The sequence below is a fragment of the Hibiscus syriacus genome, unplaced genomic scaffold (assembly GCF_006381635.1).
Source record: "Hibiscus syriacus cultivar Baekdansim isolate YM2019G1 unplaced genomic scaffold, ASM638163v2 tig00014862_pilon, whole genome shotgun sequence".
Lineage (NCBI taxonomy): Eukaryota > Viridiplantae > Streptophyta > Magnoliopsida > Malvales > Malvaceae > Hibiscus > Hibiscus syriacus.
This window is the reverse complement of record NW_024062338.1, coordinates 34,014-58,246: the sequence shown is the minus strand read 5'-3', so window position 1 is coordinate 58,246 and position 24,233 is coordinate 34,014. Positions and strand designations below refer to the sequence as shown.

Below are 24,233 nucleotides of genomic sequence, written 5' to 3'. Positions count from 1 at the left end.
TGTTGCAAGCAAATCAAGTCGAATTAATTTTTCAGATTAAGAAACTTAACCCTTGTTTAAAGGGAGGGGAGTCACCAATTAATGAGAAAATGAAAAATATTGGTGATAAAAGATGAGAGGATTAGTTGAAAATCCAGATCAATGATAGATCATCACAATGAATATTTAATTCGTCTATTAATAATAAATAAAAAATTTATTAATTATGAACAGTTCTTTTTAAGAATAAAATAATTAAAATAATAATAATCATATTTAAAAATACAAGTATTATTAATTATATAACGCTCAAACAATAAATAAATGATCAAACGAGACGTAAATGATACAAATAAATATGTTCATTTGATGAACTGAACATACTCATACTATTCCTTCACTAAAGGAAGGTTGAAATCTTATTCATATTCCTCTATTTAACTCGATAAATAATTATATTAACAGTATAAACCAAACCATTCACAGATTGTTTACCTAAAGTTACAGTCATTTAGACCCCTGCATTTCATATGGTTCAATGCTTGGAAAACCTGGGATTTCACTGCCAACCAGATTGAATGGCAATGGTGGAGGGTTTCGCCAATTGGGAAGCTGTCCCGTTATCATAAGTGTCTCCAACAATGGTGCTGTATCAACAACAGCTTCCAGCAATCTCCCCTTCTCCGGCAACGGCTTCCCTTTAATCAGGGTATCGATTATTTTTCCGATTGAAGAGTATTCTTCGATTGAAACCCGGCCGTGGCTGGAATCTTCAACGAATGAAGTTCTCAACATTTTTGAACGGATGCCGATACCGGAAGTCGAGGGAACGTTGTGGGGGGAGTCGGTTTGAGGTGGTGGAATGTTGGATGATGGTAAGAGTTTGTTCAATTCAGAGACTTGGGTCATTGATTTCTTCAACTGTTGTTTAGCTTCATCTCTTTCACGGCAGGCCTCGGACAATAGTTGATATAACACATTCGTTGTCTGTTGGTGCATCACAATTTCACCTATCAGATCCTCTCTCTTTGATTCTACTTCATTGTTGTAGCACAGTCGCCTGGATTTCAGTTCAACCAAAGTCTAAAACATTGAATTTTGTATTAGAATGCGAACCCAATTAATAACGGTTACGATCTAATCGGCTTTTTTTTTATTATTAAACCTTACTGGTAAACATAGATAAATAACTTTTTGCTTCCCTTTCAATGAAACCGAACATATCATTAGGCTCAAATTATGAAAACGGATACCCACTGAAATTCATTTGACAATACACACTCTACATATGTATTTATTCAAATCTGTAAGCCCTAAAGAAAACAATATTTTCCTTTATTACTGAAAAATGCTCAATAATTTTTGACAAATACAACATTAATTGATAAAAGTCAAGGGTTTGATTTAGAAATGATGCTCTCTTAATTGATGAATAACGTTAATGATCAACAAGTCATTCAATTGCAGTATCTTTAATGATGAAATCATGAAAAAGGGTTACTTGAACACTTCAGTTTAATTAAGAAAATATAAGTTAGAATGAAAAATGTTAAAGAGTACTTCATGATCATTGAGATATTATTTTTTTTACAAAAAAAAAATTCAGTGATGGAGGAAATTACTAAAATCAAAAGTAGAAAAAATAAATAATTTAAGAGTATGACTAACCTTGCTTTTATTCAACGATGTAGACATGACTCATCTATCTCTCAGTTTATAATTGCCCTACCTATGTTGCCACCAAAAAGAAGATTAATAACGAGTGTAGAAGAAGACCACATTTATATTAAAAGAAAAAAGAGACATTATGGCAATAATTTAATGTGGTAAGACTTCTTATAAAAGATAGACTTGGAATAAATAGATCAGGTAGAAAAGGAGGCCCTTCAAATTATTATTTTTTCTGATAATTTTGTCGATTATTGAGAATGACCGAATTAAATGGGATTTGTATTCTTGTTTTGCCGTCATATTCCATATATTTTGTATAAATATGAATCATATCATTAAATACAATTTCGCGTCTTCATAAATAGAAATGGAAATTTTAGATTTCCTTAAATAATTAATTAGAGATTCTTCTTTTCCCTTTAAGATTTCTTATACTTCTTGGCTTGCTCTTTTAAATGTTTATGAATTGTAATTTTGTTTCTCAAATTTTTTTTATTAATTAAAGTGATTACAAGGTAATATATATTTAAAATATTTTCAATTATTTGACAATGAAAACTTAATCACCTTTATAATCTCTAGTGATCGTATGTGAGACTTTAAGAACAACAACTATTTTTTAATCACTTAAATAACGGTTATCATGAGATAACTTGCCCCTTATCCCAAACGACTTGTATGTTTCCCGCAGTTAACCTTGCAATTACAATTTCAAATTCTATAGAATATGGTCGTTCTTTGTGAATTAATTTGTTTAATTTTTCTGTTCGAAATAATTAGATTTTTTAGTTCTAAAAGTAAATTTTTTTCAATTAATTTTGTTAAATAATTTGATGACTTTTTTTAAAAAAAAATGTTATGCTACGACATACACTGACTTTCCTTTCTTTTTTTACAATTTAATTAGTCTTTCAGCATCTAAAAATAATAGAAAATATATAATATTTTTTTAATAGTCTATAACAATTACAAGATAGATGTTCAAAAATTTTCTTCGCCTATTGACGGCACACACCCTACAAATATAACTATTTAAACCTGAATTTCCTAAAAAAAAGATATTTCCTTTCAACTTTCACCACTGGACAAGTAAAACTACAAAATGTATGATATTTAAATGTTCATATATTAGCCATATGTGTTACGTCATCACATGACTGAATGTGCAAAAAAGATGTCAATTGCACGAGTATCAAGATGTAAATGCCAAACCAATACATATCCACGAACTGACATATATGTTGGAAAAATAGGTCAGCAAATGATGAATTTAAATCGAGGAACTAGATATACCAAAAACACATAGTACATGTGCCTTGAATTTCACTTATATATTTGAAAGTTTATATTTTTGCAAAACCGCTTGAAAAGTCAGATAGATCTGGCCTCGAATGAAAGCTTCTCGCCATTTCCACTGTACCAGTGTTGAATTGCAATGTAGCAGTTGGACTTGAATTTGACTCCACCGGAGAATGACTTGCAAGTTTTATTAGGGAACACACTGCTCCCAAAGTTCCATGGATGGAGTCCCGAAAACGTACTATTGGTTCAAATATATCAAAATGGAAGATAAATTGGCTATCCAACACATGTTATTTGGGGAAAATTAATCTAATATAATCGAACATTTCACACCAAAGAGTTAGCAGATTTAAAAATAATGATATGCAGAGAAGAGAAATACAAACACAAACAATATAAGTTGTAACAAAATTAGTTTTTCTTTTCCCAGACCAAAACAGCTACTACAGTAGTAGAGAATGTACCCTTCAGATCTAATTCTCAACTTAGTTTGTTTAAGTTCCGCAGCAAGCTGATTTTTGAGTGCCCGCCGGACCCCCTGCAGCCTGGTCGGTTTGGTTAATTTTGATCGTTTGTGGCTGCGGATTAAAAAAAAAACAATTGGCAACGGTAAATGGATTTCCATAAATATAGTATGTTAAAGTTTAAGAAACCATACCTCAGGCCTGGAGTCGGTATCCGCAAGTCTTTTCTTAATGTCCCTGGCTATAGAAAAGAAAACCTCCTCAACGTTTAAGTTTGTTTTTGCACTCTGCATGATGATAGAGTGGCTCTTGAGCATGTAGGAGACATTTACTAATCATATCAAAAGTAACTATGACATCTTAAGTAAAATTTACATACAGTTTCAAAGAACTGGATGCCATATTCATCTGCAAGAGCTTGGCCCTTTGAGGTAGGGACGGCCTGAAAAAATAAGTTCCTAAATCAACTTGACAAGAAAAAATATCCACAGGAAATATGCAAACAGAAGGGTAGCCGTTAATACATGCAAACAAAACTATATGAGTGCATATAGAAGAGAGATGAAGAGAAACATACCCTTTTGCTTTCATCCATGTCAGCCTTATTACCAACCAGAATCTTGTTGACATTATCCGAAGCATGCTGTTCAATATTACGGATCCAATTTCTAATGTCTAAGCAGAAAAGGGTATTAATTCAATTACTATAATGGAGAAAGAAAGAAATTTCAGATTACTGGATAAGTAGTATGTTTCAAGTTTCCACATTGCAAGAAAATGAAACGATCCAAAAACGAGGACAGTTAAGAGGAACACTAAAAACAGTAAAAAAAGACGCAAAGGTGGATAAGTTCAAACAACATGCGTATGACAATCGAAATGAAAATGTTCAGTACTTACTATTGAAAGATGACTCATCAGTCACATCATAGACAAGCAAAATACCCATGGCTCCGCGGTAGTAAGCTGCAAAAAATAGAAAACATCACTCGATTCATCCAAGAAGTAGAGAAGACCTTAGAAGACAATAAAAAGAACTCAAAGATTTTCAATTCTAACCAACTGTTGCTAGTATTTTGTTACCAAGTCCTATCATAAACTGGGGAGTACAACTATAAGTGGGTTTGAAAGCATTATAAAAAAAAACATGGAAGCATACATATTCCTAACTTCCAAACGGACTAAAAGACAACATTGAAAGAAAATGGGGTCAACAAAAACCTTGCAATTAGAGATGTTATTAAATGTGACATATTAGAGTGAGAGCAATGGTATTTCACGTCATGCAATGAAACTTGCAAATAACAAGCTCAAGCAAATCAATGCTAACTCATGCTATCAAATATATTATAAATCAGATCAGGTTATAATTATGATTATATTATTCAATTCGAATCAATGACACATTCAGAGTCAGAAGCTAACCCGTTGTAATTGTTCGAAACCGCTCTTGCCCAGCAGTATCCCAAATTTGCAGTTTGATTCTTTTTCCATCGAGCTCTATAGTCCTTATCTTAAAGTCAATTCTGCCAAAGTAAACACATCATTATCAACAAAGGAACGGAAGAACGAAGCTGCATAAGCAAGGTAAAGCAAGGCGAATGGCGAGGTATGTAGAGGTAAGTGTTTGCCTTTAGTAATGTTTAGATATGAATGCAGCTAGTTATAAAGTCAGTTAGGAAAGCTATTAGGAGTTTGTGTGTTTCAATTGTTGGAGTTTGGTAGAGCTACGGTTATAGAATCTGTTAGAACTGTTTCAGCTCAACCAGCTTTGGCTATCCTCTGTATAAATACTGCTGGTCTTCTTTGAAGATATTACAGCGTTTTTAATAAAAGCTTTGAGAGTACTGCCTCTCTTTCTCTCATTATCACAACCCTTTTGTAACAAAATTCATAATAAAAAAGACCACTGAACTTTGATTAGAACACCTACCCAATGGTCGTGATAAAACTTGTAGTAAATGAACCGTCCGAAAAACGCAAGAGGAGGCAACTCTTACCCACACCTGCCCAGCCACAGAATAACAAAGTAAAAAGAACTTATTCATAACTCAAATTCAAAAGTGCAGATATCAAGAAAAAGCTCTTGTAAATTGATGCAATACCAACTTAATCCCCAATTATAGGCAAATACAACTATTTGTAGCAGGCCATCCTACGAACTAAAAAAACACCACCTCATGCAAATGTACATTCTGACTCCAGGATATTCATCATCCGTAAAAGTAATCGAGACAGAAGATATTCACGCTATCGAGACAGATAAATCAAGAAACGCAACCTAAAAAGTCAATAGCATGGATTTAACCACTTATAAATTAATGCATATCATAAACCTAAAATGAAGCTTAATCTAAGGTATGATCTTCAAAACCAAATCACGGTCGCACATCTAGGTTTTCTTTTTGAAAAACAAAAATAAAAGCCTTTCTAAATAAATAACATAATATTTCTCAAAATCGATGTAATAAGGACTAGATGGCATTTCAAATCAATATTCATATATACTGAGAAAATTTTAAAAAAAATTTACCACTATCGCCGATCAAAAGGAGCTTTATGAGATAGTCGTAATCGGCTCGAGCTCTTGCAGGTGGAGCAGCCATAGAAATAGAATAAATTTGTCGAACAGACAAAAAAACGAAGAAAGAACAAATAAACCCTAGAAGAAGAAAAGCTTCGTCGTTAATAATCAATGTAAAAAAATGAATATAAAAATAATTGAAATTTATTTTGGTAAATCGAGAGGAAAGCAATACAGGCGAAGGAAGAGTGAGATCTGGTGAAATGAGATCAGAAGCGTCTCTGGTACGCCACCAACGGTCGGCCGTTGTGAGAGGAGGAAAAGAAAAATTGAGGAGAAAGAATATCGTTTGAGGAAATGTGTGGACCGCAACGGTCTTTCTTTTTCTTTAAATTTATTCGTCAACAGAAGCCAAATAACGACAAGGCTTACTCAGGTTGAACGGCAGCGTTTAGGTCACGGGTTTGGGTTTTGTTATCCTGAAAATGACGATGCAGCCTGCTGCTGGGATGCAATAGAATCGGGTTGGTTTGATTATTATTGAATTTGATTTGGTTTTAATATTTAAAGTTGAGTTCCATTCTATTTGAAAGCTTATGAGATTAAAATTGTTAAGTTTAATTCGAACTTGAAATCAAAAATTGAAATTTGAGTCGAGTTTGAAAAAACTTGAACTCAAAACATTCTCAAACTTAACTTGATTGAAGCTCAAACTTGAACTCAACCTAAATCTTAAGTACATAAAAGTCTTATATTATATTTAAAAAACCAGCAACCTATAAATGTTAATATTATTAATAATTTAATTTTAAAAAATTAAAATTTAATATATTATTTTTCGAGTTGCTCACAAACTTTTCAATTCATATATTAACTCGTTTTGATTTGTTAAAAACTCTAGTAAAGTTCATCCGAATCAAATATTAATCAAATTTTAATCGAATTAAACTCGAGTAGCTTACGATGTATCTCATCTTATTAACAATCCTATCAAGTGCTCTTTAAAAATGACCTTATAATATAATGTCAAATAATTAAAATAATTTTATAGGATAAAAAAAATACAAATAGTATTTTTATTATAAGATTATTTTTTCATTATTATTATGAAAAATTATAAAAGAGTAACAGGTATGAGTGAGCGTTCGATTGAGTCAAGTCGAGTTAAAAGATTTCGATTTATTCGAGTTGTGGAGTCTTATTTTATAACTCAAATTTCCTTTGAAACTTTTTCGAGTCGAGACGAATCAAGTTGTTCGGGTTTGTATTTAAATTTAATTATAAATATTTATAATATTATGGTACTATTTGATTCCAATTTAAATAATTTTCTATAACCATATAGAATACATATATATTTCTTCATCTTTTTTTTCACATGTGATATACATATAACATACAGAATTGAGGGACTCTACTCAAGCTTAAAAGCAATCTACTAATTACTAAAAATTTCGAGTTATCAAAAACCAACCTCAGCCGTCAAACAGTCATCAAATTTTCAGCATAAAAGGTCTAATGAATTTTTCTTCCAACAGTTTTGTACTCTTTCAAGGAACAAACCGCAATTCAAAATTTTCAACTACCATTTCTTGCTACTAATCCTCTCTTGAAATTCAAGTCTCATCCACAATCTGAAAATGCTTGTATAATAGCCGACATAACAAATACAACTAATACCATTAAAACAACTAAAATGATCCAAATTCAATTCATTCATTTTGAACAAAAGCTGGTCTAAACAACACAGGCAACTAGAACTATAGTCGCAGTAATTTCCTACCAGTACCGACATAAACATTTTTCTAAAACCAAATGTACACACAGGAAGCTAAGTACACAAGAAATAAATGAAGCCACAACTAAGACTTACACTAAGCCTTCTTAGGTGACTTCTTTGGGGACTTTGTAGCCTTGGATGATGACTTGGGCTCCTTGGCTGCCTGCACCTTCTCATTTTTCTTTGGCAGAAGAACCGGGTTAATGTTGGGTAGAACTCCACCATGAGCAATAGTCACACCAGCCAACAATTTCCCAAGTTCCTCATCATTCCTCACCGCCAAAAGAACATGTCTTGGAATTATCCTATTCTTCTTGTTGTCCCTTGCAGCATTACCGGCCAACTCAAGAACCTTCAACACCACAAAAGAAAAATCCCCAATTTCTAACAACATTCTTCATATATAAAGTATCGAAACCTTTAAATTCACACCAAGAAAAGAAACCTCAAAAGATAACAGCAAAAGGCTAGTCCCAAATTTAGTGCAGATCATTTCTAGCTTTTTTGTAGTAAAAACAGCTCACAATACGAGAATAGAGGAACTACTACAAATGCTATGATTCAACTCCTAGATTTGCTAAATGATAACTCCTATGAGTGACTGTGAATCAATTAAACTTGAACCCTAGCTCAAATGTTCAATGCAATCTCTTAAGAAAGACTGCAAATGCTTTGATTCAAATCCTAGACATGTTGAACACTAATTCTTATGAGTAAACCTAATCAGATTAGTTTTAGGTTTCATCAATCTACTTCGGATCAAATTGGGTTTTAAGTTTTAACCTTTTCAAAGCATATTGATTTCGAGTCAATTTCAAGTTCAAATTATGACGACTTCAGATTGTTTTGGGAGTTGATCACTCATGCCCGAGGCTTGTTATTATTTTAATTATTCCATATTACTTATTCAAGTCATTTAAGTTCAAGTCAATTTGAATTCAGGTCTTTTCAAGTTCAAATTGAATAGGTTCAAATCAAATCAAATTCAAGTTCGGATTAATCAAATCAATTTTTTTTCAGGATTGGGTCAATTGACAAGTCTACTTAGGATTGGCTAGATGAATCAATTAACCAAAACTCAAGTTCAATTCAGATTTCTCATGGAACCATCATTAAATACATACTTTCTAGACTAATTACTTTTAATTACTACTTGAAGAACAAAGTTTCCACATTTTAAGACCAAAGGAAGATAGAAAGAACTTTCAAACTAGGTAATCACGCCGAATTAACTTATTTTCCGTTTTAACTTCAACAGTAAACTTCCCTAATTTTACTTTTCCCATTTTCTCACTAACCAAACAAACCTTAAGTAGTAAGATAAAAAATAAGGGAAAACAAAAAAGGCTAAAAATGAAATAACCTCAGCAGCAAGGTACTCGAGAACAGCAGCGAGGTAAACGGGAGCACCGGTTCCTACACGCTGAGAATAACGGCCTTTCTTCAGGTAACGACCTATTCGACCAACCGGAAACTGTAACCCGGCTTTCACCGACCGAGAAACAGGTTTCTTCTTTGGACCGCCACCTTTCCTTCCTCCGGATCCTTTCTTCACCTTTGATCCAGCATCCATCACTTGAGAAAAAACGGAGAAAAAAAAAATGAAATGTAAACGAACTTTACAGGTTTTTTTTCTCGATAAAATACTTCCGTCTTTTGTGGGAGGGATGAGTTGTAATTTGTAGAGTACACTACGCAATCTATCTATTACATAGTTTTTTTTGTTTTTTTAATAATAAATTATACCGAATGCAAGTCAACTATAATATATTATTTTATTAATTTTTATAATTATAATAACATTATTTTGTTAAATTTTCTTAAAAGTTATAAAATAGTCATTTGACTATTTATATGTTTCAAACTCGTAATTTTTTGTTAAAAATTGATGGTCGTTTGAGATAAACGTTAACTTGTTAACTGTGATGGGATAAAATCTGATTCTAGAATCGTTTGAATTGTATTTTGTTGATCAAATCTCTATTTACATTATATCGCCAAGTCAATGCATGAAATATTATGTTGATGAATCAGTACTTGAAAACAACGACAATGCTAATAGACATCATTAAAATATAATTTTATAATATCTCAGTCAGGATGTTAACATCTAGTTCAAACGAACATCGATTTTTTTAACAAAAAGATGACGATTTTGGAACATATGAATAGTTGAATGAATATTTTGTAATTTTTAATAGTTAGGAGACTCAACAAAACATTGTTTTATAGTCTAGCAACCATTTTGTAACTTTTAATAGTCAGTGGACTCGACAAAACAATATCCTATAGTTGAGAACTATTTGTGTACTTTACCCTATTTTTTTATCACTTAACTATTATTTTATTCCAAATTATATTTAAAGTTATATTTTAGTCATTTGTCATTAAAAATTAACGATAATATTAAGATATCATCAAAAGATAAAATCACATTAATATTAAAAATAATAATGAAATATTATATCAATATCACCATTAATTTATAACTTTAAATGATCAATGTAGAATTAAAATGTAACGTTTAATATAAATTTAATAATAATAATTAAATGATTAAAATAGAAAAACATATAATAAGTGAATGATTAAATAAGTAATTTAATTTATTTCATTTGATGGTGAGAAAAATGAGAGACATTTGACTCACAGGATTAGAGGTTTACAGCCGTTGGATTGGATTTAATTGACGGCGAAGAAGCAACTTAGCTGCCAACCCTCATGAAACAAAACCAACCAATGAAACGTCAGGATGGAAAGAGAACCGTGGAAATCTGTAAAAGGATGCGTTTGGTTGCCGAATCTTACATTATTAAAGAGAATATTTTTTTTAGAATTGTATTATCATTTTGGTTCACGAAATTTTACATTATCGAGAATACTCTTTTTTCAATAGTAGTATTTTTTTTATTAAAATGATGAGAATGTCATTACCTCCAAATTCTTAGATAATTTTACATTCATACCACTTTGGACAAAATATCCTTGGACTAATGAATTTTTTTTTATAATGATACTTCTAAATTCTTATTTTTTATACTTTACTCAAAATTATAAAAATAATAATTACAAAGAATTTGATTTATTAAAATATTAATAATTTTGATAATTTAAAATATTTTATATTTTTAATATTCAATATTTTATTATTTATAATTTTATAGGATAAAAAATAGTATTATTGTAAAAATGTAATTATTTAAAATAATATTTTATTACCATAATATTATTTTTATATTATATTATATATTTTTTATATTATATTATATTTTATATAAATAAAATATTAATCTTACATTCCGTGAACCAAACGTACACTAAGAGTATACACAGGTGGTTTTCCTTATATTTTTGTTTGATTTTCATCATTGGTTTTTAAAAAATTCAATTTTAATCATTTTTGTTTTCGGTTCGTCTTATTTAATTATTGAGTTGTTAATTCTCGTTAGTTTAATAACATTATATGTTAGAAAAATAGTTAAATTCTAACTTGATCTCTGATTTTTAAACATAATATTAATTTAACCTTAAACTTTACATAAAATACTAATTTAACATTAAACTTTATAGTATAAAATATAAATTTGATCTATGAATTTAATTAAAGTTTACGTCATTGACCGTCACTCGTCACCTTCGATTGTTGTCTCCAGTCAATGTTGGCCGCCCTCAAAAAAAATTAAAATACAAAATTAATATAAAAATCAAAATCGAAATAATTTATTAAAAAAATCTAAATCGAAATAATTTATTAAAAAATCAACCGAATTGTATCTATTTGTCTCAGATTACAGGCGAGCTTTAGTCTAAAAAATTGCACTGTTAATTCGAAGAAAATGTATAAAATCCTCCAGATTTAGGATAAAGTCATTAAAAGAGTAGTTCCATAATTGAGATTGAATTAAGATCAGGTGCTACCATGGATTATTATAAAGACAACCCTCCTAACTCAGTTTGCTCCATTCACAATGTTAAGACTTGAACCCAAACCTTACTTGAAAATTTTTAGTACTTTATCTTACTAGACCAATCAGTTATTGGTTTATGTGATAACTAATGCATGTGTTACAAATTAAATTATGCATAACTGGTGACCAATTTTTAAGAATTTAAATATGCAAATATTTATTTTACATCATTTAAAATTTAAATATTTATTTGACAACTTAGCTAAATACCTTAGATTTCCATCTTGTATAAATATACACGAGTGAACATTCTTCTCCCTCTCACACTTCTATGATTATCAACAATATGAATATAATTGAAATATATTTGCATATTTGTAATAACATTTTATTAAGAAATTATAAATTAGACGTCAATAATCTTTAAAACAGATGGTTAAAAGTTCTCAGGTGACACCTCCCTTCATCCCTACAAGAACAAATAAGGCACATCCAATCTTGCAACAAATACACCCAACACAAAAAGGAAACACAAATAAAAAACTGATTAAAGAACTCATCGCAGAGCAAAAACATGTATTATTGCATTTGAAACTATGAAAAGAATGAAATGGTTGGAAATATTGAGCTTTAACACTACAATAAAAGGTCCACTAATACAAATGAACTGAGTTTTAATACACATTAGTTAACAGGTTTCCCCATGAAGAATAAATCATAGATTCAACACCTTCTAGCTTCTGCAAAAATTATAGGTAATATATGAAAAACTTTTAGCTTTTTTTAAATAAACCCAACAATGGCTCCATGTATTTTAAGCTGAATTAATTATGCCCACACCATCCTACAGTTTTGTTTGTTCTGAAACCAATTTCAGAAGGCCCGGATCTGATCTCGGTGTAGCTCTGTATTCCCTTGGTTTGGCAGGGTCTACGAAAATAACCCATCCATGCAAGAACTTGGCATTCATTTCTTCTCTAGCCTTCTCAGCTTCTTCGATGGATGCATATGTAACAAAACCGAATCCTTTTGACCTTCCAGTGGCTCTATCTCTTACGACTTTGGCTGAAACATAATTTGAAAGTAACATAAAAACTTAATTCTAAAGACGAAAGAAAAACAAGAATAGTTAAATTAAACCTTCAACAATCTGGCCAAACGGGTTAAATGCCTGTTGGAACTGTTCATCGGTTGTTTCTCTTGAGAGACCTGTTCGACATGCCAAGAAAAGGGGTGATTACGATTCAGAAAGTTTCAGCAGACTATGATTAACCGGAATTGTTAAAAGTTATTACGAATATCCATCAGCTAACACACAATGTTTTCCTCATCTGCAATATTACTGACTCAGATGGCAACAGGAGTTCCCCCAAACACTTCAGTAAATGGAAAAGAGATTTTGAAACTCTAGAAATAAACTGAAGTGCCAGGGGGAACTCTAGTGGGCACCTGGCACATACTTTCTCTTAGTTCTTGTTTTGTACTAACAAATGCTCTCTCTATTAATTATACTGTATTCTACACTTCTACTTTATAAAACAAGGGGCACCCGAGTTCTCAAAGAACAAGATAGGCTGAACCTAGACACTATCTCGGGTTAAGTGAAAAAGGAAAAATGTGAGAACAAAAGGACCTTAATGCTTAATAATGCAACCTTTCATTTTCAACTACTTATGTGAGAATTTGTATCTTATCACATGCATATATTTCTGCGACACCATTCCCAATGCTATTCATTCATTCTTCATCTAACCCAAAATTTGACTAGGTTCAGTATGATATACTTAATATATTTTCCCTTCGAAACCTGAGCATAACGTAAAACAATAAAACAAAAAGACAGCTCACGGTATGAAAGAAAGCTGCTCTAAGCCAGTAACAATCCTACAACTATTAATGTAGAATTTGGCACAAAATCCTTTCCATCCGTCCGAAAAATTGTCATTTTAATGCCAATCAATCATAGGATAATAGCATTGAACTTCATGGTACCACAAGCACGCATCCATGAGATGCTGCCTTAACCCAACTAATCCAATCCAAATTAACTCAAAATGTAATGGCAATAAACTTAGACACACCAAAGATTTTAGACTAGGTTTCACTAGATACGACCTCAATCCAACTAATCCTAACACGAATGCTACATTCTCAGGTTGGACTAAAGATACTAAACTCGCCATAGAAGGTTCTGGAAATTAGAACCTTTGTTTGAAATAGGCACGTGGAGACAACACCATGGACGGTAATTCACTCCTTAATCCTTATTCACCTAAAACTCTATTCAAGCAAATGACAAGGGAAATACCAAATTCTTCATGGCATAACTAAATAGCTAAGAAGCAAAAAAGGGCAATTGGGTTTTGAATAACAAAGTTTATGACTTTATAGCTTGATTAACCCCATAAATTCGGGTTGACATCCAATAAATACATTTTCATTCATTCTTTCCAATACATTAATCATCATCATCATCATCATCATTTAAACGTGCAGCACCACTGATGAATGATTGAAGTCGTTCTAGTAATTGGTGATTAAACTAGTTTGGGATGGTAGTGGACATAAAAGTAAAGGAGGGAACCAAATCCTATAAATTTATGCTTTATGTTTAATTTAATAGAAAAAGGAAGAAATTTCTCCAAGTTTTGAATCTTATTAAAGCATTGCATTTATTTAGGATAAGTTAAATCAATTTCCCCCAAATGTTATCTAAATTTCTTGTTTTATTCAAGACCCAATTCACAAGAGATACTGTCAATAAAAAATTAAGAAATGGAAATGAAATTAATCACTAATATGGAAAAACCTTAAAAAAAGAAAGGTAAAGGAAATTAGAGAATACCGCTAATGAAAAGCTTGGGGGAAGTGAGAGTCGAATTCAGACGAATCGAAGAGAACTGAGAGCACAGTGGGGAGGGTTCGGTGAAGACGCGGCGGAATCGGGAAATTAAAGCCATCGGAACGGAGGCAAATAAGAGGTGGAGCAGACGATGTTTGGAAAGACAAGCAACGGACCTCTATTAGGGTTAAGGGTTTTAGATGTTGAAACGACGGCTAAATATTAATATTATTTTGCTACTGATTTGAACAACTATTATTAAATTGTAATCCGATATAAATATCATGTGTAATTTAATATTTATCAGATTTTATTTATTTAATATTATATTTTCATATACAAAAAATTTATTTTTTATGTTTAAATATATAATGTGAAATTTTTAAGAACGTTTAGTTCACGGAATGTAAAAGTTTATCCTTGAAAATAAGATTATTAAAATGTAACTTTATTCTGAGAATATTGTATTATATTGTTTGAATTATTTAATAAGAATGTAAGATTATAGTGTTTGATTGAAAGAATATAAAATTATTTAGATATATATTATACCAAATTATCCTTGTGATACATCTTGCCGCTAGTTTCAAGATACCAATTTGGTCCTTCCTACATTAAGTTCATGAAATATTAGGCTTCCGCCTTCCCTTGTATCTCGGGAAAAAATTTAATAAGTATGTTAAACATATATTTTTAAATAATTTTCATAAGTATAATATATATTTATATAAAATATAATATCATATAGAATAAAATATTAAAAATTGTAATCTTAAGTTGACAAATATATTATTTTTTAATGTATAAGATCTATTTTTTAATAACTTAAAATTAAATATTAATTTAAATAATTACATTTTATACAATAATAATATTTTTCACCTCATAAAATTATAAAATGATTAATATATTAAATATTAAAAAATCAAATAATTTTAACTCCTCAAATTTATTAAAATTTTACTAAATCAAACTCTTTGTATATTATTATTATTACTATTAAGTTTATAATTTTAAGTAAATCACGAAGAATGATAATTGAGAATGATCTATATGAAAAAAATCCATTACTTCCGGTGAATTTGGTAGCGAGAATTATTTATTACCTAGAAATTTGAAGGTAATAATATTTGCATCTCCCATCATTTTAATTGAAAAATACTACTATTGATAATAAATTATTCTCTGGTAATAATTTTTTTCTTGAACTTGAACGAAACGTGGAAACATAACTATGACTTTTCCCCCCATCATTCTAAAGGGTTAAAAACAAAGCTGAAAAAAGAGCAAAATGTGTTTGCTGCATGCAATGCATGTTTGATTCACTCTTCTTTCTAAGTCTTTACATCCTTTCATTGTTTAGTTATAGTTTTGTACAAAAAACAAAACCATTTATGGTGGATGAAAACAAAAACTGGAGCAAAAAAAAAATTAAGACCAACACCACAAATTAGACCTAATGTTAATATGCCAAATCCCGGTATTTTGATGAACTCTCGCAAGGAAGATGATCGGCACTACTCAGATAACAGCTCTACCTTCTTCTCCAACATCACCGTTCCCTTAAAGATCGTCAACTGAAGCTCCTTTTGATACTTGGACAACTGAACATTAAACAAAGTTCACAGTAGCATAACTCTCTTGTTTAGTATTTGGTATAAACAGATCAAAATAGACATGCTAATTGGAAAAGTTGGATCGGTTTGAAAGCGAGTCAATTCGTATTTTAAAATTTTCATATAATTTTGACTTATGGAGCTGTTTTGGATTCTTAATAATTTTGATTTGGGTCTGTTGCTAGTTCAAATCATTTCAGATGTAGGTAAACTTCAAGCTTGAGACTGGGTCAAGTCATCATGTGTTCGAATCATTCCAGACTGTTTGTTCGGCTCATTCCGGATTCAAGTTGTTTTGGGTGCAGGTTACTTTGGGTTCCAATTGTTTTGGTTCTGGGTCAATTCAAGTTTAGATCGGACAGGTTAACCGAATTGGGTTTTCAGGTTCAGATCAGAGTTACAGATTTAGATCAAAATAATTTCTTGTGTCAAAATAAAAGATTAAGACTGCACTTACTTGCTGCTCACTCATCTTAGCAAAGCCAAACTTTTTTGTCCAAATTGACAAAGCTTCGTCCGCAGCTGGGAGCACCAGGTTTTCAACATTCAGGGAACTCAGTAAACTCTCAATACAAGCAAATAGTGCCTGGAAATATCCCTAGAACAAAACCAAATAGGCAAATTATGATCAGTTAGTTTGTTTTTGCATTAGTATATCCGTCAGGTTTTGAACAGATTGGAAAACTAGCAACGAAAGCAATACATGACAGTGTAACAGAGTTAGGGCCCAAGGGGTTTATCTTAAAAGCATTTCAAGGCGGCAAAATTTTGCAATAAGGAGAAGATAGCATTGGTTGCATTTCAGACAGATTAAAAGAGAAGGATTAAAGTTGACAGCAATGCCGAACTTACTTTTCCTTGATGTTTTCTACTTGTAGCTACGATAGGCAGCTCGGCAACCTCCCGACCGAATATTCTAAGAAGACCAGCAGATACAACAACAGACCTGCACATGTGCATCATGAATAAATTCATACATAAATAATCAACAAGACAAGAACACCAAGGAACCGCACACGAAAGAATAAAAAGAGAGAGAGAGAAAGCACTATACCTCACAAGTAAAACCACACAATACATCCCACCAAACTCTTGTCCGGATATATTTCTCCTAAAAGAAGTTCAAACACTAACCATCAGATCAAAACAAACCAGAACACTAGTAAAATTAATTGTCTTAACAATATCAGTAAAATATAGTTAAGCTGCAAAAATTGTGATAAGATGTCATATTAACAACATTAATGTACAATTTTTCTCGAGAACATCTTTTCCTGACCATAAAGATAGTTCAAGTTTTTCAAGGCAAAAAGGAAAGATGCCGGGGTAAGAACAAGTACATACCCGTAGACCATGACAGGAATCAAATCACGACCAGATTTTGCTACAATGGGATCAAAACATTCCTGTCAAAAAGTTCAAATGATTTGAGCAGACAGGCAGTTTTTATATACAACTTGAGTAATAAAATATCTGCATGATGATCAACAGTCTGAAGGCAGCAAGTATATATACATAAGAAAATTCAAAAAAATCCCACTGAAATAGAAAATACTTCAAATGTAATCAAATCCAGTGAGGAAATCACTTTACTTTGAAATCCTGTCTTCACCTCAAATGCAATTTTAATAATTTTCATGGACGGATTTTCATGAATTTGATTTGAGAAGAATATTTCATCTTCTGGATCTTAATAACGCTATCAATCAGCAATCGGTAACATGTTCCCAAATATAAAAATACATGTGATCGTACTCTGTAAGACCAATGACTTCCACCCTAACCTAATAATGATTGTTTGCTAAAGAATGTTTCAACTGTCTTGATTAAAACTATAGCTGAAATGTAGTATATGCAAATAGCAGTCTTAAAATGTCTGTGTATGCTCATCTGCATTCACTCAAAGAACAAGTTCCTTTTATATAATGTTTCAACTCTCGGCATGACTGAAAAAACTAGGTTAAAAGTCACATATGTCCTAACAAAAAGACCAAGTGACAAAAAAGTATATATATCTTGAGCAACTACGTTAATACACTAAAAATAATAGTTTCATATCAGGAAATGATTACTCGAAATATTGCGGCAGCACTTGAAAGTAATGGAAGATGTTCAGGATAACGGCTTTTTCCACTCAGCATTCGCCATTGAACACAATCTGTGGCTCCATCAATTAATAATCCTTTTTCTAAATACTTTCTTTTGATTATATTTTCAAATGAAGTATGAATTATCTGCACCCCACTGGAAACATAACTCTGCAGAGCCCCATGAATTCTGCTGCAGTCATCACAACAGAACCATTTATCCTCGGGTATTTCCTGTAGAATGGATGAAAAACAAAGGTAAACACTTCAACTAGCATGTATATGTTAACAATTAATCTGCCAGAGCATTTCAGACTTACTCTCAAATCACATAGTCCACTATCCCGCAAGCAACCGACATGGAACTCCTTCTCGCACTAAGAAAAAAATAAAAATAAATATTACACCAAAAATATGCTTGCTTGGATAGAAATAGGATGAGGAAACAACACTTACTTGGTCACAGAGAATAACTGTTCGATCATCAAATGTAGAGCCACTAAAGTCATGTCCCCTGAAAAAAAAATCTCATAACACAAAATTAGTAACATATAAAAACTAAATCTTAAACCACTAAACATGTCGAAAACCAAAAAATAAAATGGAAGAAAAAAGATACAAAAATCAGAAGCAACAAAAAAAAATATCCAACTAAGAAACTATATAGAGATTATTGACTCATATTTGATGGAGCCATGAATAGATTTAGTCACACATTCAAGCTCATTTAAAATATATTGGTACCAACCTGCAAACAACACAACCACCAATTTCAGATTCTGGTGCTTTAACAACTCTTGTTAATCGTATCACAATTGGTCTTGCTGTACTTGAAGCTTCTCCAGAAACAGCTTTTCTACCAGAACCATGTTCATCTGCACAATTTGCACAATGCCATTCACCTTCAGGAAGGTGCTCTAGATTCAAACAAGCTGCAATAAAAATTTCAATAGTATTAATGATGAAAGAAAACTTTACAACATATAGAAAATCCGGTAAAAATAACAATACCAAACGTATTTTTACAACTAAGATGATGCAAAATGATAACAGGTTAAGAGATCCACATCTGTCATTTATCTTTTAAAAATAATTTGTACAAAGACAGTCATGATTATCATTGGCATGAAAGCATAAACGTAACTAGAGCTCCAAAAGCTGACCCGCATGCTATGTCTAGTTAATGAATTGTCACATGAAGATCATTTGATGCCGGCCACTCAATCGAATTTTTACAACACCAACAATAAATAAAGGACCTATCTAAACAAGAAAATAAACAAAACAGCTAAAAATAGAATAAATTACAGACCTGGATGAAAAGCCTGGGGGCATTCAGAACAAAGAAGCAGATCTCCAGCATCTCCACACACTGCACACGTATCATCACTGGAACCGGTTGTAACACACTGCCCATTTGCTAATGACAATGCTATATCATGAAGCGTCAATCCATTAGATGTATAGATGTGCCGATACCTGTGTAAAGAAAGAAACTTGATATAGGACTCATAACATTCTAGAAAAGATTAAATTTGGTAAATACCACTTACGGCTGTCTTCTGGCGGCCATTCCAGCATGTGCTTCAAACTGTGAAGGGCTGAGCTGCTCACACCAAATAAATGAATAAATAACAAAAATCATTAATGAGAGAGGTAATCTAGCATAACATTGTTAATGAATTAGAAATTCACCTCTCTCTCACAACAGCAACATACTATACCATTTCCCTGCTTGTAGCCCTCCAGTAACTTCTGAAAAACACATTTAGAGGTCTGGTTAGCACCACTAATAGGAATAAATTGTTGCTAATCAACCGTATTGTATCCAATAAAATATAGCACCTGTCCTTTGATAAAGTAGGCCAATTCCGCTCCATCTGGAAGTCCATTTGGCTTAAAAAGTAACCGGTGTAAATCATTATCCCTGCCAACAATTTAAAGAAATTCCAGCTTAAATCAGGCAGATCTAAGATTTGCAAAGAGAGGGAGCACAATATATTCAATACCATACCTTTTCTTCATGCCACCGTCAGTTTTCTTTCGTTTCATGACTGAGTTCAACCTACTAAAGGTAGAATATCAGTGAAGTGTGCGTAAAAAAAAAAGAACAGTGCTAGTAATAGCCCTCTTTAGGAATTCTTCATCATCATGCAATATTGGAAATTAGTCTAATAAGCTTCCCTCCAACAACTCCTATGAGAACTAAAATTAAAAAGTAAACATGACATCCAAATTCAACTCTACTAAGCATCCAGATAAAACCATCAGCGTAGAATCCTTATCCAAATTGAAAGCCCAGATAATTCAATAAAAACATCCATCAGACAAGGACACTATAGAAAAATTAACAGTTGAAACATGCAAAGATTATAGAAATGGAAATCACCAGAATTTCATATTTACCTTATAGAACTAGGCAAACTAGAAGGTTTCATGTTATATATCTTCTCTGCTTGAACATTTAAGTTACTTTGCTGAATACTAGCTGCAGAATATAACAGCATGTTAAAACATCAAATAGAAAAATTAAAATGTGGCCCTATACTGGCAAGGTACAAAATAAGGTTTTTCTTGAAAAAGATTGATAGTATTGCAACTAATATATTACAAAACCTTTGATTTTATAAGATTTTATCATAACATCGTTCAAAATAAATTATATATATTCCTAAGTTATTCAATGAGAATACTACTAAAGATTTTATCAAACATTTTCAAAGTATCTAAAACCTCAAAAACATGCATTCTGAGTTGTTTCTATATGATTCAATTGATTTTGAGTTGATTTCTAAATGTTCTTGAAAGATGAAATTATATTTTGTCATATTATTATTGAAAATCTTGCAAAACATTTTCAAAGCGTTTAAAATCTCAAAAACATGTGTTCTAAATTGGTTTACATGTTTCTAAATGTTTTTGAGTTGATTAAAAGCATTTTTCAAAGTACTTGAAAAACGAAATTCTATTTCTAGGTCATCTTGTTGAACTTATCTTTAAAACATCTTTTCAAGTGTTACACATGCTCAAAAAAATGTTCTAAAATGATCCTTCAATAATTTTTTTTTGAGTTTGAACAAAATGATTTCCATAATCTTTCAAATGAGTTTCTAACATGAACATACTCAATGGAACAAATAAAAATATTTGATACATTGAAATTGAGTATTGTAGGGTCCAAGAACAAAAGGATCGAACCATTGGAAGACAATAGCCTTAGGTTTCTTGTTTCCTAAGACTCTTATATTATCTCCTAAGAAAGAGAATTCTAATTAAAATAAAACTTATCCTAAAAAAACAGCAGAAAAGAAAACAACTCCTAATAACACTTAAAATTAAAACCGGCAGAAAAGCGTCATAATCGGCTTCTTTGTACAAAAAGGTTAAACCTTTTCCTTGAAACATTCAAATCAAGTTAGTGAATTGGAAAAATCCTTAGTGGTGGAAGGCTGAGGTAGTGAGGTAGACATTCAAAGTGTTGAACCACTATAAATAATTCATGTTCATTTTTCCACCCTTCTCATCGATGTAGCCAAAAACTTTAAAACGCTAATTCAACTCACTTCTGGTAATTATCGAGCTAACAAATACACGTAGAAATCTGGTCCTAGATATCTCTTAATGATTTTTTTGTTCCATTTGAATAATTAGATATGAAATCCTGAGACCCCAAATACATTTTTCTATAACAAGGGAAGTAACCTCAAGCAAAATGGCAGTCCCCTTACTGAATTCTCATCTTTTTTGTTTTTTCTTAGTTTCAAAAGAATTTGACCACGTATCAAATCAGCTGTATATTGAGACCAAAAATTTTATAAATCTATTAAAAACTCAAAAGGGCCCAATAACAGATGGTACATGATCTACAGACAACCAACATAAACCTAATCAAAGCATTAAAACAGAAATTACCTTTCCAATCCTGAAAGGAATCCTCGTTTATGGATGTACCAGCTACATCTTTTATAACTGCATCCAGAATGCTGTGTGGAGCAGTCTTTAGTTCTTGAATAATACTATATATTGGCTTCCCATTCTCCAAGTATATGTGATTATTTGGATGCCTAGTTTTGGCACCAGCATGCTGTTCAAACTCATAGGCACTTAGCACCTACTCATACCCAAGACAACCTTCAGCTAACATAATACATCCTAAGAACTAAGCACTGACAGAAAAATTAATAGTAATAACTGGAGCAGTTGAATTACTTACTTTGGAGAAATTACAAAATGAGCATCCACACAGATATCCACACGCATGAATAATCCCATCCAGTACTCTCTAACAACCATGAAAAAAAAATTGTAATAACTTTAATAAACACGTCAACATTAACAAAAACAAAATTAACCTTAGATAGAGAAAAACCAATTTACCTCCATTGAGATAGAAATATACTTCACTCGGGCTCCATCAAGAATGCCAGTCCCTAACAACTTCTTAACATTTGTAGGGTAGTTACTCGGAACAACCTTCTTAGACATTTTCATTTCCAAATTGGGAGCACAAGGATATCGACCACTCCATTCAAATGAACCATTCCCATAAATATCTTCCATATTCATACATTCACCGCCAACTGAATACAAAGTTTCATTATCATAGTCCTCCTTCCTTTTGCTGAACTTAAAAGTAATTTTCCTAATCCCTGATGAACTCAAGTGTTTCGGAATTTCCAATGTAACATGGGAACTCGACATAGCATTGGATGTATCACCCATTTGAGAACTATCACTGAGACTCTCATTAAAGCTTGAATTCCGGGAACAAACAGAAGTAACCTCACCGCTACCAGCCTGGTTTCTACTGCTTGTGTCATTGAAACAAGACATGTTTTCTTTGGGAGACACAATTGGGTTTGAAACCTCTGATCGAATATCCTCATTGGAAACTTCTTTCGCTTGTTTCTTGTTAGGATATGACTCCAATTCAGATTTTGGTTCCGGATCAAGGCATTCACGGTCTCGCTTCAATTCAGAATTCATCGCATTTACATTCTCCGTAACCTCCTCTGCTGAGATTTCCAAACAGACTGCTTCCTCCTCCATTCAACAACAGTTTGTTCCCAAATTTCTGATAATGACAGCATTCATAAGAGGAAACCCGAAGAAAGGAACGAACCTTAATATTTCACAGTTCATATACTGAAACGCTATTCCAAATTCGAATTTAAAACATGAATTTATCTTCACAATATGTGGGAATATAAAAACCTAATTGCAAAACAAACAGAAAGAAAAATTCAATTCAACAAACAAACAATTCAAAAAAGAAAAAGAAACCCAATAACCGCTCAACCGTTATTTAAGTTTGAAATAAAACTTCGCCAAACCGAAATTTAACCAAAATTAAATAGTAAAAAAGATAAAGATAAAACCACCTACACAGAGCGAAAAAATCAAAGGAAATATACAGATATTGAATCCAAATCACATAGAATTCTATGGCAAATTGACGAATAAACAATGCGTGACGATTGAAAAACCAGATTTCAAATCTCGCGGTTCTAAGATTCGTGAAAAGTTGGGGGGAGAAATTAATGATGGAGTTAAAATTTAAATAAGCGCGGAAGATTTGGGTTAGGGTTTTTTATTGTTTATGAGAGAGAGATAGAGGGAGGGAACGCTGAGGGCGGCAACAAACAAGAAGAGAAAATAGCTTAGTTCGCGGTCCAGATTTAACTTTATCAATAAGGAAGAAAAGATAGAGAGAGAAAATAAATCTGATTCAAATTATTAAGGTTACTATAATAAATAAATACATAAAATATATCATATTTTTCATTTAAGTACGTAAAGTATTTTTGGTCAATATATTTATCTTAACTTATTTATTCGGTCAAAATAAGTACGTAAAGTAGTTTTTGATCAAAATTGATACTTAAAGTATTTTATTTTTTTCATCTAAGTACCTTAAGTACTCTTTAATTAATGTAATGTGTCAATTTTTTTAGAACTTAAATCAAAAAACTTGAATACTTTATGTATTTATATTGACAAAAAATATTTTAAATATCTATTTTGATAAAAAAAATTAAATACTAATTTTGACCCAAAAAA

The 24,233-nt window shown here is 31.6% G+C and overlaps 5 protein-coding genes across 7 annotated transcripts; all 5 read right to left on the bottom strand.

The window, feature by feature from the left end:
- Positions 1-486: 486 nt before the first annotated feature.
- Positions 487-1,674, bottom strand: LOC120207475. Its single transcript, XM_039206933.1, has 2 exons — positions 1,648-1,674; positions 487-1,062 (listed from the first exon to the last, which is right to left on the bottom strand). Exons 1-2 carry the CDS (start codon positions 1,672-1,674, stop codon positions 487-489), a joined length of 603 nt encoding a protein of 200 aa, XP_039062864.1.
- A 1,059-nt stretch (positions 1,675-2,733) lies between these two features.
- Positions 2,734-14,675, bottom strand: LOC120207500 (organelle RRM domain-containing protein 2, mitochondrial-like). Its single transcript, XM_039206952.1, has 4 exons — positions 14,474-14,675; positions 12,769-12,837; positions 12,297-12,693; positions 2,734-2,745 (listed from the first exon to the last, which is right to left on the bottom strand). Exons 1-3 carry the CDS (start codon positions 14,586-14,588, stop codon positions 12,473-12,475), a joined length of 405 nt encoding a protein of 134 aa, XP_039062883.1. The 5' UTR covers positions 14,589-14,675; the 3' UTR covers positions 2,734-2,745; positions 12,297-12,472.
- LOC120207493 lies at positions 3,042-23,864 on the bottom strand. Of its 2 annotated transcripts, XM_039206945.1 has the most exons (20): positions 23,555-23,864; positions 22,551-23,387; positions 22,387-22,455; positions 22,086-22,284; positions 20,580-20,661; positions 20,188-20,241; positions 20,019-20,100; positions 19,869-19,928; positions 19,727-19,779; positions 19,486-19,652; positions 18,922-19,105; positions 18,630-18,687; positions 18,494-18,550; positions 18,159-18,407; positions 17,431-17,492; positions 17,141-17,197; positions 16,939-17,032; positions 16,544-16,684; positions 15,965-16,074; positions 3,042-3,051 (listed from the first exon to the last, which is right to left on the bottom strand). In XM_039206945.1, the coding sequence occupies exons 2-19, from the start codon at positions 23,220-23,222 to the stop codon at positions 15,988-15,990; spliced, it is 2,427 nt and encodes an 808-aa protein (XP_039062876.1). In that variant the 5' UTR covers positions 23,223-23,387; positions 23,555-23,864; the 3' UTR covers positions 3,042-3,051; positions 15,965-15,987. The 2 variants fall into 2 exon arrangements, with proteins under 2 accessions (XP_039062876.1, XP_039062877.1); XM_039206946.1 differs by lacking the exon at positions 3,042-3,051 and having other exon boundaries at positions 15,774-16,074; positions 20,188-20,238.
- Positions 3,303-6,304, bottom strand: LOC120207497 (ras-related protein RABE1c-like). 2 transcript variants are annotated; one of them, XM_039206949.1, is made up of 9 exons: positions 6,176-6,304; positions 5,950-6,078; positions 5,350-5,422; positions 4,842-4,942; positions 4,317-4,382; positions 3,994-4,091; positions 3,796-3,858; positions 3,611-3,703; positions 3,303-3,530 (listed from the first exon to the last, which is right to left on the bottom strand). In XM_039206949.1, exons 2-9 carry the CDS (start codon positions 6,020-6,022, stop codon positions 3,447-3,449), a joined length of 651 nt encoding a protein of 216 aa, XP_039062880.1. In that variant the 5' UTR covers positions 6,023-6,078; positions 6,176-6,304; the 3' UTR covers positions 3,303-3,446. The 2 variants fall into 2 exon arrangements, 1 of the variants encoding a protein (XP_039062880.1); XR_005524217.1 differs by having other exon boundaries at positions 3,440-3,530; positions 3,796-3,934; positions 3,969-4,091.
- LOC120207499 (histone H2A-like) lies at positions 7,641-9,404 on the bottom strand. The gene is made up of 2 exons (XM_039206951.1): positions 9,084-9,404; positions 7,641-8,072 (listed from the first exon to the last, which is right to left on the bottom strand). Exons 1-2 carry the CDS (start codon positions 9,291-9,293, stop codon positions 7,815-7,817), a joined length of 468 nt encoding a protein of 155 aa, XP_039062882.1. The 5' UTR covers positions 9,294-9,404; the 3' UTR covers positions 7,641-7,814.
- Positions 23,865-24,233: the final 369 nt, after the last annotated feature.

Coding starts and splice junctions, on each gene's coding strand:
- LOC120207475 (XM_039206933.1), bottom strand. CDS start 1,674: ATGTCTACATCGTTGAATAAAAGCAAG. Junction 1,063..1,647: donor CATCGTTGAATAAAAGCAAG/GTTAGTCATACT, acceptor TCAATGTTTTAG/ACTTTGGTTGAACTGAAATC.
- LOC120207497 (XM_039206949.1), bottom strand. CDS start 6,022: ATGGCTGCTCCACCTGCAAGAGCTCGAGCCGATTACGACTATCTCATA. Junction 3,704..3,795: donor GCATCCAGTTCTTTGAAACT/GTATGTAAATTT, acceptor ATCATCATGCAG/AGTGCAAAAACAAACTTAAA. Junction 3,531..3,610: donor ATACCGACTCCAGGCCTGAG/GTATGGTTTCTT, acceptor TTTAATCCGCAG/CCACAAACGATCAAAATTAA.
- LOC120207499 (XM_039206951.1), bottom strand. CDS start 9,293: ATGGATGCTGGATCAAAGGTGAAGAAAGGATCCGGAGGAAGGAAAGGT. Junction 8,073..9,083: donor TCGAGTACCTTGCTGCTGAG/GTTATTTCATTT, acceptor GTGGTGTTGAAG/GTTCTTGAGTTGGCCGGTAA.
- LOC120207500 (XM_039206952.1), bottom strand. CDS start 14,588: ATGGCTTTAATTTCCCGATTCCGCCGCGTCTTCACCGAACCCTCCCCA. Junction 12,838..14,473: donor CCCCAAGCTTTTCATTAGCG/GTATTCTCTAAT, acceptor CATGTCGAACAG/GTCTCTCAAGAGAAACAACC. Junction 12,694..12,768: donor GTTTGGCCAGATTGTTGAAG/GTTTAATTTAAC, acceptor ATTATGTTTCAG/CCAAAGTCGTAAGAGATAGA.
- LOC120207493 (XM_039206945.1), bottom strand. CDS start 23,222: ATGGAGGAGGAAGCAGTCTGTTTGGAAATCTCAGCAGAGGAGGTTACG. Junction 18,688..18,921: donor GGTGGTTGTGTTGTTTGCAG/GTTGGTACCAAT, acceptor TTTTTTTTTCAG/GGGACATGACTTTAGTGGCT. Junction 17,198..17,430: donor ATTCCTGTCATGGTCTACGG/GTATGTACTTGT, acceptor AACTTCTTTTAG/GAGAAATATATCCGGACAAG.